Source organism: Salvelinus alpinus, chromosome 19 (genome assembly GCF_045679555.1).
Source record: "Salvelinus alpinus chromosome 19, SLU_Salpinus.1, whole genome shotgun sequence".
NCBI classification, from domain to species: domain Eukaryota; kingdom Metazoa; phylum Chordata; class Actinopteri; order Salmoniformes; family Salmonidae; genus Salvelinus; species Salvelinus alpinus.
The window spans coordinates 18,914,633-18,930,069 of record NC_092104.1 but is presented as its reverse complement, the minus strand read 5'-3'; the positions used below and the strand labels follow the sequence as shown (position 1 = coordinate 18,930,069).

At 45.4% G+C, this 15,437-nt stretch overlaps 1 protein-coding gene across 3 annotated transcripts in view; it reads right to left on the bottom strand.

Annotated features, from left to right (window-relative positions):
- adamts3 (ADAM metallopeptidase with thrombospondin type 1 motif, 3) overlaps positions 1-15,437 on the bottom strand; it is a 225,245-nt gene that overhangs the window by 46,594 nt on the left and 163,214 nt on the right. For 2 of the 3 annotated variants that reach the window (XM_071352472.1, XM_071352473.1), the window contains exons 15-16: positions 7,362-7,485; positions 2,411-2,494 (exon numbers count right to left, since the gene is read on the bottom strand). In XM_071352472.1, the coding sequence (XP_071208573.1) occupies positions 2,411-2,494; positions 7,362-7,485 (208 nt within the window). The remainder of the gene's footprint in view (positions 1-2,410; positions 2,495-7,361; positions 7,486-15,437) is intronic. The other variant, XM_071352474.1, reaches the window with a different exon arrangement.

Below are 15,437 nucleotides of genomic sequence, written 5' to 3'. Positions count from 1 at the left end.
AGTTAGACACACCTAGAGTCAGTTAGACACATCTACACACCTAGAGTCAGTTAGACACACCTAGAGTCAGTTAGACACACCTAGAGTCAGTTAGACACATCTACACACCTAGAGTCAGTTAGACACACCTAGAGTCAGTTAGACACACCTAGAGTCAGTTAGACACATCTACACACCTAGAGTCAGTTAGACACACCTAGAGTCAGTTAGACACACCTAGAGTCAGTTAGACACACCTAGAGTCAGTTAGACACACCTAGAGTCAGTTAGACACATCTACACACCTAGAGTCAGTTAGACACATCTACACACCTAGAGTCAGTTAGACACACCTAGAGTCAGTTAGACACACCTAGAGTCAGTTAGACACATCTAGAGTCAGTTAGACACATCTACACACCTAGAGTCAGTTAGACACACCTAGAGTCAGTTAGACACACCTAGAGTCAGTTAGACACATCTACACACCTAGAGTCAGTTAGACACATCTACACACCTAGAGTCAGTTAGACACACCTAGAGTCAGTTAGACACACCTAGAGTCAGTTAGACACACCTAGAGTCAGTTAGACACACCTAGAGTCAGTTAGACACATCTACACACCTAGAGTCAGTTAGACACACCTAGAGTCAGTTAGACACACCTAGAGTCAGTTAGACACACCTAGAGTCAGTTAGACACACCTAGAGTCAGTTAGACACACCTAGAGTCAGTTAGACACATCTACACACCTAGAGTCAGTTAGACACACCTAGAGTCAGTTAGACACACCTAGAGTCAGTTAGACACATCTACACACCTAGAGTCAGTTAGACACACCTAGAGTCAGTTAGACACACCTAGAGTCAGTTAGACACACCTAGAGTCAGTTAGACACATCTACACACCTAGAGTCAGTTAGACACACCTAGAGTCAGTTAGACACACCTAGAGTCAGTTAGACACACCTAGAGTCAGTTAGACACACCTAGAGTCAGTTAGACACACCTAGAGTCAGTTAGACACATCTACACACCTAGAGTCAGTTAGACACATCTACACACCTAGAGTCAGTTAGACACACCTAGAGTCAGTTAGACACACCTAGAGTCAGTTAGACACATCTACACACCTAGAGTCAGTTAGACACACCTAGAGTCAGTTAGACACACCTAGAGTCAGTTAGACACATCTACACACCTAGAGTCAGTTAGACACACCTAGAGTCAGTTAGACACATCTACACACCTAGAGTCAGTTAGACACATCTACACACCTAGAGTCAGTTAGACACACCTAGAGTCAGTTAGACACACCTAGAGTCAGTTAGACACATCTACACACCTAGAGTCAGTTAGACACACCTAGAGTCAGTTAGACACACCTAGAGTCAGTTAGACACACCTAGAGTCAGTTAGACACACCTAGAGTCAGTTAGACACACCTAGAGTCAGTTAGACACATCTACACACCTAGAGTCAGTTAGACACATCTACACACCTAGAGTCAGTTAGACACACCTAGAGTCAGTTAGACACACCTAGAGTCAGTTAGACACATCTACACACCTAGAGTCAGTTAGACACACCTAGAGTCAGTTAGACACACCTAGAGTCAGTTAGACACATCTACACACCTAGAGTCAGTTAGACACACCTAGAGTCAGTTAGACACATCTACACACCTAGAGTCAGTTAGACACACCTAGACACACTTAGACACACCTAGAGTCAGTTAGACACATCTACACACCTAGAGTCAGTTAGACACACCTAGAGTCAGTTAGACACACCTAGAGTCAGTTAGACACACCTAGAGTCAGTTAGACACATCTACACACCTAGAGTCAGTTAGACACATCTACACACCTAGAGTCAGTTAGACACACCTAGAGTCAGTTAGACACACCTAGAGTCAGTTAGACACATCTACACACCTAGAGTCAGTTAGACACACCTAGAGTCAGTTAGACACACCTAGAGTCAGTTAGACACATCTACACACCTAGAGTCAGTTAGACACACCTAGAGTCAGTTAGACACACCTAGAGTCAGTTAGACACACCTAGAGTCAGTTAGACACATCTACAATCTTCTAGACTTCTACAGCAGCTTCCACAACAGGGCACACAGGGTTGTGAGGGGTGAGGGAGCTCTATTGAAGCATGGCTGTTCCACTACCATTTCAAACTAAATGTCATAAAGACTTCATGTAGTACAGGCCTACATTTCAAACTGGGTAGGTGTCCAGTATTGTATATAGCATGTCTCATAATGACATTGATAGTAAAGACACTGAATGATGAGTGAATGGGGAGAACTTAGAGCCAGGTGTCAATAAGCAGGAAACAGTAAATCCACACTGAAGCTGCAAAGCCGTCTTTTCTACTCCAAGGATGTCCACCACCTCTGCAAACCCATCGAGACTCACCAAGTACATTTCTAAAATCTTCTGTTTCATTCAGATAAACATTCCGAGCTCCTTTAGGCAAGGTAAATGCTCCTCTCGTCTTCCCTTCAAACAAAAAAACAATCAGTTAGTTGTTTTCTGATGCCTTCGTTTCATTGAATTGCTGTTGCAACTATCACAATATGATATCTCTCTCCTCTCTCTCTCTATCCATCCTCCTCTCTCTATCCCCCTCTCTCTCACACACATTATTTTACCCTTCTTCCTAGGTTCCTGCCTTTCTAGGGAGTTTTTCCTAGCCACCGTGCTTCTACATCTGTATTGCTTGCTGGGTTTCTGTACAGTACTTTGTGACATCTGCTGATGTAAAAAGGGCTGTATGTGTGTCCTACATTACAGAGATTAAATCTGTCATCAATCAGATGCCTGGGAGTGGCCAATATTCCCTTTATGGTTGGCAGACCTGTCTCACGATGAGCTATGGCACAATCAGATGCCTGGGAGTGGCCAATATTCCCTTTGTGGTTGGCAGACCTGTCTCACGATGAGCTATGGCACAGAAGCAGGACAACATACAGATGTGGGATCTTAATTTGATCAACCTGTTGCAGGAGAACGTTCATGCAAAGCAGGACATTTAAAACATGTAGTGTATTTGAGGTTTAAAAAGCCTTCTGACATTTCTGATTTCCACTTTTGAAATTTAACTTGGTTTTCTCTCAAGAAAAATGTATCAAAATGTAAATGAATTATAATCCACATAATAGTTCACATTTCCTGTAGCAAACTGGCTCAAATTAAGATCCTATATCTGTATCAATTCTACTGAGTGAAAAGCAGTAGTTTTGTCATAATTCAGTGGAACGTTTCTAAGTTATCTGTAAAGCCTGATTAATAAAATGAGCTACCCAAATTGGTGATCCTGGGCATTTTATATATTTTAGTATGTGACATACACAGACATGCACAGATTTGATGTAAGTATGCAGGATCACCGTTCTGGGTAGCTACTTGCATTATTGCCTTGCGTACGTAGGTAAAGTATACATTAGGGGACTAGTAGGGTGTAGGGGCTAGGGAGTAGGGGCTAGGGGACTATGGTGTAGGGGCTAGGGACTAGGGGACTAGGGTATAGGGGACTAGGGTATAGGGACTAGGGGACTAGGGGACTAGGGTATAGGGACTAGGGACTAGGGACTAGGGACTAGGGTATAGGGACTAGGGGACTAGGGTATAGGGACTAGGGGACTAGGGTATAGGGACTAGGGGACTAGGGGACAGGGACTAGGGGACTAGGGACTAGGGACTAGGGGACTAGGGGACTAGGGTATAGGGACTAGGGGACTAGGGTATAGGGACTAGGGGACTAGGGGACTAGGGTATAGGGACTAGGGTATAGGGGCTAGGGGACTAAGGAGTTGAGAACAGTAAGGTCTGGAACACTGGATACTTGCAGGTTGTGTTTTCCAAGAAAGGGATATCTTTTTGGGATCTCTTGCTTAACTTTTTTCCTGTTAAAAAAAGGTGAGTGGTTTAGAGACAACAGACAGACAGAGGATAGAAAGGTGAGGGTTTAGTGACAACAGACAGTGAGAGGATAGAAAGGTGAGGGTTTAGTGACAACAGACAGTGAGAGGATAGAAAGGTGAGGGTTTAGTGACAACAGACAGAGGATAGAAAGGTGAGGGTTTAGTGACAACAGACAGATGATAGAAAGGTGAGGGTTTAGTGACAACAGACAGAGGATAGAAAGGTGAGGGTTTAGTGACAACAGACAGATGATAGAACGGTGAGGGTTTAGTGACAACAGAAAGAGGATAGAAAGGTGAGGGTTTAGTGACAACAGACAGTGAGAGGATAGAAAGGTGAGGGTTTAGTGACAACAGACAGAGGATAGAAAGGTGAGGGTTTAGTGACAACAGACAGATGATAGAAAGGTGAGGGTTTAGTGACAACAGACAGAGTATAGAAAGGTGAGGGTTTAGTGACAACAGACAGATGATAGAACGGTGAGGGTTTAGTGACAACAGACAGAGGATAGAAAGGTGAGGGTTTAGTGACAACAGACAGAGGAAAGAACGGTGAGGGTTTAGTGACAACAGACAGAGGATAGAAAGGTGAGGGTTTAGTGACAACAGACAGATGATAGAAAGGTGAGGGTTTAGTGACAACAGACAGATGATAGAAAGGTGAGGGTTTAGTGACAACAGACAGAGGATAGAAAGGTGAGGGTTTAGTGACAACAGACAGAGGATAGAAAGGTGAGGGTTTAGTGACAGCAGACAGAGGATAGAAAGGTGAGGGTTTAGTGACAACAGACAGAGGATAGAAAGGTGAGGGTTTAGTGACAGCAGACAGATGATAGAAAGGTGAGGGTTTAGTGACAGCAGACAGAGGATAGAAAGGTGAGGGTTTAGTGACAGCAGACAGAGGAAAGAGTTATCAAAGAGCAGGAAGGGGGGCCAACACTCATGCAGGGTTTTGTTCCTGCCCTGCTCTAACAAACCTCATTCTACTAACCAGCAGTTCATCAGGAACTTGATGTGTTAGTAAAGTGTTGAAGCAAAACCCTGCAGTAGGTCTCACCATCAATACCACCATCACTATCAACAATACCATCATCACTATCATCAATACTATCATCACTATCATCAATACTATCATCAATACCATCACCACTATCATCAATACCATCAATACCATCATCAATACCATCATCACTATCATCAATACCGTCAATACCACCATCACTATCATCAATACCACCATCACTATCAACAATACCATCACTATCATCAATACCATCACCACTATCATCAATAACATCATTCCTATCATCAATACCATCAATACTATCATCAATACCATCACTATCATCATCACCATCACCACTATCAACATCATCACTATCATCAATACCATCATCACTATCAACATCACCACCATCACTATCAACATCATCACCGTCACTATCATCAATACCACCATCACAATTATCAATACCATCATCACTATCATCAATACCATCATCACTATCATCAATACCATCATCACTATCATCAATACCATCATCACTATCATCAATACCACCATCACTATCATCAATATCACCATCACTATCATCAATACCACCATCACTATCATCAATACCACCATCACTATCATCAATACCACCATCACTATCATCAATACCACCATCACTATCATCAATACCATCATCCCTATCATCAATACCATCATCACTATCAACAATACCATCATCACTATCATCAATACCATCATCACTATCATCAATACCATCATCACTATCATCAATACCATCATCACTATCATCAATACCATCAATACCACCATCACTATCAACAATACCATCATCACTATCATCAATACCATCAATACCACCATCACTATCATCAATACCATCATCACTATCAACAATACCATCACTATCATCAATACCATCACCACTATCATCAATACCATCATTCCTATCATCAATACCATCATCACTATCATCAATACCATCATCACTATCATCAATACCATCATCACTATCATCAATACCATCATCACTATCATCAATACCATCATCACTATCAACAATACCATCATCACTATCATCAATACCATCACCACTATCATCAATACCATCATTCCTATCATCAATACCATCATCACTATCATCAATACCATCATCACTATCAACAATACCATCAATACCATCATCACTATCATCAATACCATCATCAATACCACCATCACTATCAACAATACCATCACTATCATCAATACCACCATCACTATCAACAATACCACCATCACTATCAACAATACCATCATCAATACCACCATCACTATCAACAATACCATCATCACTATCATCAATACCACCATCACTATCAACAATACTATCACTATCATCAATACCATCATCACTATCAACAATACCATCACTATCATCAATACCACCATCACTATCAACAATACCATCATCACTATCATCAATACCATCATCACTATCATCAATACCATCATCAATACCACCATCACTATCAACAATACCATCATCACTATCATCAATACCACCATCACTATCAACAATACTATCATCACCATCATCACTATCATCACCATCATCACATTTACATTTACATTTACATTTAAGTCATTTAGCAGACGCTCTTATCCAGAGCGACTTACAAATTGGAAAGTTCATAGATATTCATTCTGGTCCCCCCGTGGGGAATGAACCCACAACCCTGGCGTTGCAAGCGCCATGCTCTACAAACTGAGCCACACGGGACCACAATCACAATCACTATCAACACCATCATCACTATCAACACCATCATCACTATCATCACCATCAACACTATCAACATAACCACCATCAACATAACCACCATCAACATAACTACCATCAACATAACCACCATCAACATAACCACCACCACCATCAACAGCTATATATAGGTATATAGCCTTGTTGTTATTTTATTGTGTTACTATTTTTCCTTCAGTTTATTTAGCACATTTTTCTTACTTACTTTTTAAAAACTCTACATTGTTGGGAAAGGGCTCTTAAGTAAGCATTTCATGGTAAGATCTACACCTGTTGTATTCGGGGCATGCGACAAATAAAATTAGATATTGATTTGAAACACAAATGTGGACAGAGTGCTTGACACAGTGAAAGGACTGTTGCTAGGTGATGGACACAGTGAAAGGACTGTTGCTAGGTGATGGACACAGTGAAAGGACTGTTGCTAGGTGATGGACACAGTGAAAGGACTGTTGCTAGGTGATGGACACAGTGAAAGGACTGTTGCTAGGTGATGGACACAGTGAAAGGACTGTTGCTAGGTGATGGACACAGTGAAAGGACTGTTGCTAGGTTATGGACACAGTGAGATGACTGTTGCTAGGCGATGGACTGATGTGGCTGTGTGTTGCAGTGTTATGTGTCCCCTACCAGCTTTCTTGGGGGTGCGGGTGAAGGTTCCCTTGACGGTACGACAGTGAGAATTGTCTCCACCACACACTCCACACTTATCCTCCACCTTGTTGGAACCAATCTCTTTGTCGCAGCCAACTTTCTGGAAGACAGAACCACACAGAAAAGCAACACCCATCAAGTCTGTTTTTGGGAAATCAGGAGTGATATTTGTAACAAGCCTGAAGCTGTAGATTAAACCCTTGATTAGCTAGTGGCAAAACATGACTTTCAGTAAAGAGGCAGACTAATTCTGAAGGAGAGACATTAAGCTGGTTCTTTCACTTCAAATAAATGATTTTCTCTCCAACATTAATATCTCTATACACTCTGCTACCTTTTACCCGTAGCCTTCTTGAGCATTCATATTTTACAACATTCACTGTCAATGTTTGTCCAGAATATCACCACACTCTCCCTTAACACAATATGTTTGTCCAGAATATCACCACACTCTCCCTTAACACAATATGTTTGTCCAGAATATCACCACACTCTCCCCTAACACAATATGTTTGTCCAGAATATCACCACACTCTCCCTTAACACAATATGTTTGTCCAGAATATCACCACACTCTCCCTTAACACAATATGTTTGTCCAGAATATCACCACACTCTCCCTTAACACAATATGTTTGTCCAGAATATCACCACACTCTCCCCTAACACAATATGTTTGTCCAGAATATCACCACACTCTCCCTTAACACAATATGTTTGTCCAGAATATCACCACACTCTCCCCTAACACAATATGTTTGTCCAGAATATCACCACACTCTCCCTTAACACAATATGTTTGTCCAGAATATCACCACACTCTCCCTTAACACAATATGTTTGTCCAGAATATCACCACACTCTCCCCTGACACAATATGTTTGGGGGGCTCCTGAGCGGCGCAGCGGTCTAAGGCATCTGCATCTCAGTACAAGAGGTGTCCCTATAATCCCTGATTCAAATCCAGGCTGTATCACATCCGGCCGTGATTGGGAGTCCCATAGGGCGGCGCACAATTGGCCCAGTGTCGTCCGGGTTTGGCCGGAGTTGGCCGTCAATGTAAATAAGAATTTGTTCTTAACTGACTTGTCTAGTTAAATAAAGGTTAAATTAAAAAAGAATAATACTAATAATAGTAACACAGAGGTTAGGTTAGGTTTAGCCTACTCAAGACACTCCCCTGACACAGAGAGGTTAGGTTAGGTTTAGCCTACTCAAGACACTCTCCCCTGACACAGAGCGGTTAGGTTAGGTTTAGCCTACTCAAGACACTCTCCCCTGACACAGAGAGGTTAGGTTAGGTTTAGCCTACTCAAGACACTCTCCCCTGACACAGAGCGGTTAGGTTTAGCCTACTCAAGACACTCTCCCCTGACACAGAGCGGTTAGGTTAGGTTTAGCCTACTCAAGACACTCTCCCCTGACACAGAGAGGTTAGGTTAGGTTTAGCCTACTCAAGACACTCTCCCCTGACACAGAGCGGTTAGGTTTAGCCTACTCAAGACTCTCTCCCCTGACACAGAGCGGTTAGGTTAGGTTTAGCCTACTCAAGACACTCTCCCCTGACACAGAGCGGTTAGGTTAGGTTTAGCCTACTCAAGACACTCTCCCCTGACACAGAGCGGTTAGGTTTAGCCTACTCAAGACACTCTCCCCTGACACAGAGCGGTTAGGTTAGGTTTAGCCTACTCAAGACACTCTCCCCTGACACAGAGAGGTTAGGTTAGGTTTAGCCTACTCAAGACACTCTCCCCTGACACAGAGCGGTTAGGTTTAGCCTACTCAAGACACTCTCCCCTGACACAGAGCGGTTAGGTTAGGTTTAGCCTACTCAAGACACTCTCCCCTGACACAGAGAGGTTAGGTTAGGTTTAGCCTACTCAAGACACTCTCCCCTGACACAGAGCGGTTAGGTTTAGCCTACTCAAGACTCTCTCCCCTGACACAGAGCGGTTAGGTTAGGTTTAGCCTACTCAAGACACTCTCCCCTGACACAGAGCGGTTAGGTTAGGTTTAGCCTACTCAAGACACTCTCCCCTGACACAGAGCGGTTAGGTTAGGTTTAGCCTACTCAAGACACTCTCCCCTGACACAGAGAGGTTAGGTTAGGTTTAGCCTACTCAAGACACTCTCCCCTGACACAGAGCGGTTAGGTTAGGTTTAGCCTACTCAAGACACTCTCCCCTGACACAGAGCGGTTAGGTTAGGTTTAGCCTACTCAAGACACTCTCCCCTGACACAGAGAGGTTAGGTTAGGTTTAGCCTACTCAAGACACTCTCCCCTGACACAGAGCGGTTAGGTTTAGCCTACTCAAGACTCTCTCCCCTGACACAGAGCGGTTAGGTTAGGTTTAGCCTACTCAAGACACTCTCCCCTGACACAGAGAGGTTAGGTTAGGTTTAGCCTACTCAAGACACTCTCCCCTGACACAGAGCGGTTAGGTTTAGCCTACTCAAGACACTCTCCCCTGACACAGAGCGGTTAGGTTTAGCCTACTCAAGACACTCTCCCCTGACACAGAGAGGTTAGGTTAGGTTTAGCCTACTCAAGACACTCTCCCCTGACACAGAGCGGTTAGGTTAGGTTTAGCCTACTCAAGACACTCTCCCCTGACACAGAGAGGTTAGGCTAGGTTTAGCCTACTCAAGACACTCTCCCCTGACACAGAGAGGTTAGGTTAGGTTTAGCCTACTCAAGACACTCTCCCCTGACACAGAGAGGTTAGGTTTAGCCTACTCAAGACACTCTCCCCTGACACAGAGAGGTTAGGTTTAGCCTACTCAAGACACTCTCCCCTGACACAGAGAGGTTAGGTTAGGTTTAGCCTACTCAAGACACTCTCCCCTGACACAGAGCGGTTAGGTTAGGTTTAGCCTACTCAAGACACTCTCCCCTGACACAGAGAGGTTAGGTTAGGTTTAGCCTACTCAAGACACTCTCCCCTGACACAGAGCGGTTAGGTTTAGCCTACTCAAGACTCTCTCCCCTGACACAGAGCGGTTAGGTTAGGTTTAGCCTACTCAAGACACTCTCCCCTGACACAGAGAGGTTAGGTTAGGTTTAGCCTACTCAAGACACTCTCCCCTGACACAGAGCGGTTAGGTTTAGCCTACTCAAGACTCTCCCCTGACACAGAGAGGTTAGGTTAGGTTTAGCCTACTCAAGACACTCTCCCCTGACACAGAGCGGTTAGGTTTAGCCTACTCAAGACACTCTCCCCTGACACAGAGAGGTTAGGTTAGGTTTAGCCTACTCAAGACACTCTCCCCTGACACAGAGAGGTTAGGTTTAGCCTACTCAAGACACTCTCCCCTGACACAGAGAGGTTAGGTTTAGCCTACTCAAGACACTCTCCCCTGACACAGAGAGGTTAGGTTAGGTTTAGCCTACTCAAGACACTCTCCCCTGACACAGAGCGGTTAGGTTAGGTTTAGCCTACTCAAGACACTCTCCCCTGACACAGAGAGGTTAGGTTAGGTTTAGCCTACTCAAGACACTCTCCCCTGACACAGAGCGGTTAGGTTTAGCCTACTCAAGACTCTCTCCCCTGACACAGAGCGGTTAGGTTAGGTTTAGCCTACTCAAGACACTCTCCCCTGACACAGAGAGGTTAGGTTAGGTTTAGCCTACTCAAGACACTCTCCCCTGACACAGAGCGGTTAGGTTTAGCCTACTCAAGACTCTCCCCTGACACAGAGAGGTTAGGTTAGGTTTAGCCTACTCAAGACACTCTCCCCTGACACAGAGCGGTTAGGTTTAGCCTACTCAAGACACTCTCCCCTGACACAGAGAGGTTAGGTTAGGTTTAGCCTACTCAAGACACTCTCCCCTGACACAGAGAGGTTAGGTTAGGTTTAGCCTACTCAAGACTCTCTCCCCTGACACAGAGAGGTTAGGTTAGGTTTAGCCTACTCAAGACACTCTCCCCTGACACAGAGAGGTTAGGTTAGGTTTATCCTACTCAAGACTCTCCCCTGACACAGAGAGGTTAGGTTTAGCCTACTCAAGACACTCTCCTGACACAGAGAGGTTAGGTTTATCCTACTCAAGACACTCTCCCCTGACAGAGAGGTTAGGTTTATCCTACTCAACACTCTCCCCTGACAGAGAGGTTAGGTTTATCCTACTCAACACTCTCCCCTGACAGAGAGGTTAGGTTTATCCTACTCAACACTCTCCCCTGACAGAGAGGTTAGGTTTATCCTACTCAACACTCTCCCCTGACAGAGAGGTTAGGTTTATCCTACTCAACACTCTCCCCTGACAGAGAGGTTAGGTTTAGCCTACTCAACACTCTCCCCTGACAGAGAGGTTAGGTTTAGCCTACTCAAGACTCTCCCCTGACACAGAGAGGTTAGGTTTAGCCTACTCAAGACTCTCCCCTGACACAGAGAGGTTAGGTTAGGTTTAGCCTACTCAAGACACTCTCCCCTGACACAGAGAGGTTAGGTTTAGCCTACTCAAGACACTCTCCTGACACAGAGAGGTTAGGTTTATCCTACTCAAGACACTCTCCCCTGACAGAGAGGTTAGGTTTATCCTACTCAACACTCTCCCCTGACAGAGAGGTTAGGTTTATCCTACTCAACACTCTCCCCTGACAGAGAGGTTAGGTTTATCCTACTCAACACTCTCCCCTGACAGAGAGGTTAGGTTTATCCTATTCAACACTCTCCCCTGACAGAGAGGTTAGGTTTAGCCTACTCAAGACACTCTCCCCTGACACAGAGAGGTTAGGTTAGGTTTAGCCTACTCAAGACACTCTCCCCTGACAGAGAGAGGTTAGGTTAGGTTTAGCCTACTCAAGACACTCTCCCCTGACACAGAGCGGTTAGGTTTAGCCTACTCAAGACACTCTCCCCTGACACAGAGCGGTTAGGTTTAGCCTACTCAAGACACTCTCCCCTGACACAGAGAGGTTAGGTTAGGTTTAGCCTACTCAAGACACTCTCCCCTGACACAGAGCGGTTAGGTTAGGTTTAGCCTACTCAAGACACTCTCCCCTGACACAGAGAGGTTAGGCTAGGTTTAGCCTACTCAAGACACTCTCCCCTGACACAGAGAGGTTAGGTTAGGTTTAGCCTACTCAAGACACTCTCCCCTGACACAGAGAGGTTAGGTTTAGCCTACTCAAGACACTCTCCCCTGACACAGAGAGGTTAGGTTTAGCCTACTCAAGACACTCTCCCCTGACACAGAGAGGTTAGGTTAGGTTTAGCCTACTCAAGACACTCTCCCCTGACACAGAGCGGTTAGGTTAGGTTTAGCCTACTCAAGACACTCTCCCCTGACACAGAGAGGTTAGGTTAGGTTTAGCCTACTCAAGACACTCTCCCCTGACACAGAGCGGTTAGGTTTAGCCTACTCAAGACTCTCTCCCCTGACACAGAGCGGTTAGGTTAGGTTTAGCCTACTCAAGACACTCTCCCCTGACACAGAGAGGTTAGGTTAGGTTTAGCCTACTCAAGACACTCTCCCCTGACACAGAGCGGTTAGGTTTAGCCTACTCAAGACTCTCCCCTGACACAGAGAGGTTAGGTTAGGTTTAGCCTACTCAAGACACTCTCCCCTGACACAGAGCGGTTAGGTTTAGCCTACTCAAGACACTCTCCCCTGACACAGAGAGGTTAGGTTAGGTTTAGCCTACTCAAGACACTCTCCCCTGACACAGAGAGGTTAGGTTTAGCCTACTCAAGACACTCTCCCCTGACACAGAGAGGTTAGGTTTAGCCTACTCAAGACACTCTCCCCTGACACAGAGAGGTTAGGTTAGGTTTAGCCTACTCAAGACACTCTCCCCTGACACAGAGCGGTTAGGTTAGGTTTAGCCTACTCAAGACACTCTCCCCTGACACAGAGAGGTTAGGTTAGGTTTAGCCTACTCAAGACACTCTCCCCTGACACAGAGCGGTTAGGTTTAGCCTACTCAAGACTCTCTCCCCTGACACAGAGCGGTTAGGTTAGGTTTAGCCTACTCAAGACACTCTCCCCTGACACAGAGAGGTTAGGTTAGGTTTAGCCTACTCAAGACACTCTCCCCTGACACAGAGCGGTTAGGTTTAGCCTACTCAAGACTCTCCCCTGACACAGAGAGGTTAGGTTAGGTTTAGCCTACTCAAGACACTCTCCCCTGACACAGAGCGGTTAGGTTTAGCCTACTCAAGACACTCTCCCCTGACAGAGAGGTTAGGTTTATCCTACTCAACACTCTCCCCTGACAGAGAGGTTAGGTTTATCCTACTCAACACTCTCCCCTGACAGAGAGGTTAGGTTTATCCTACTCAACACTCTCCCCTGACAGAGAGGTTAGGTTTATCCTACTCAACACTCTCCCCTGACAGAGAGGTTAGGTTTATCCTACTCAACACTCTCCCCTGACAGAGAGGTTAGGTTTAGCCTACTCAACACTCTCCCCTGACAGAGAGGTTAGGTTTAGCCTACTCAAGACTCTCCCCTGACACAGAGAGGTTAGGTTTAGCCTACTCAAGACTCTCCCCTGACACAGAGAGGTTAGGTTAGGTTTAGCCTACTCAAGACACTCTCCCCTGACACAGAGAGGTTAGGTTTAGCCTACTCAAGACACTCTCCTGACACAGAGAGGTTAGGTTTATCCTACTCAAGACACTCTCCCCTGACAGAGAGGTTAGGTTTATCCTACTCAACACTCTCCCCTGACAGAGAGGTTAGGTTTATCCTACTCAACACTCTCCCCTGACAGAGAGGTTAGGTTTATCCTACTCAACACTCTCCCCTGACAGAGAGGTTAGGTTTATCCTATTCAACACTCTCCCCTGACAGAGAGGTTAGGTTTAGCCTACTCAAGACACTCTCCCCTGACACAGAGAGGTTAGGTTAGGTTTAGCCTACTCAAGACACTCTCCCCTGACAGAGAGAGGTTAGGTTAGGTTTACCCTACTCAAGACACTCTCCCCTGACACAGAGCGGTTAGGTTTAGCCTACTCAAGACACTCTCCCCTGACACAGAGCGGTTAGGTTTAGCCTACTCAAGACACTCTCCCCTGACACAGAGAGGTTAGGTTAGGTTTAGCCTACTCAAGACACTCTCCCCTGACACAGAGCGGTTAGGTTAGGTTTAGCCTACTCAAGACACTCTCCCCTGACACAGAGAGGTTAGGCTAGGTTTAGCCTACTCAAGACACTCTCCCCTGACATAGAGAGGTTAGGTTAGGTTTAGCCTACTCAAGACACTCTCCCCTGACACAGAGAGGTTAGGTTTAGCCTACTCAAGACACTCTCCCCTGACACAGAGAGGTTAGGTTTAGCCTACTCAAGACACTCTCCCCTGACACAGAGAGGTTAGGTTAGGTTTAGCCTACTCAAGACACTCTCCCCTGACACAGAGCGGTTAGGTTAGGTTTAGCCTACTCAAGACACTCTCCCCTGACACAGAGAGGTTAGGTTAGGTTTAGCCTACTCAAGACACTCTCCCCTGACACAGAGCGGTTAGGTTTAGCCTACTCAAGACTCTCTCCCCTGACACAGAGCGGTTAGGTTAGGTTTAGCCTACTCAAGACACTCTCCCCTGACACAGAGAGGTTAGGTTAGGTTTAGCCTACTCAAGACACTCTCCCCTGACACAGAGCGGTTAGGTTTAGCCTACTCAAGACTCTCCCCTGACACAGAGAGGTTAGGTTAGGTTTAGCCTACTCAAGACACTCTCCCCTGACACAGAGCGGTTAGGTTTAGCCTACTCAAGACACTCTCCCCTGACACAGAGAGGTTAGGTTAGGTTTAGCCTACTCAAGACACTCTCCCCTGACACAGAGAGGTTAGGTTTAGCCTACTCAAGACACTCTCCCCTGACACAGAGAGGTTAGGTTTAGCCTACTCAAGACACTCTCCCCTGACACAGAGAGGTTAGGTTAGGTTTAGCCTACTCAAGACACTCTCCCCTGACACAGAGCGGTTAGGTTAGGTTTAGCCTACTCAAGACACTCTCCCCTGACACAGAGAGGTTAGGTTAGGTTTAGCCTACTCAAGACACTCTCCCCTGACACAGAGCGGTTAGGTTTAGCCTACTCAAGACTCTC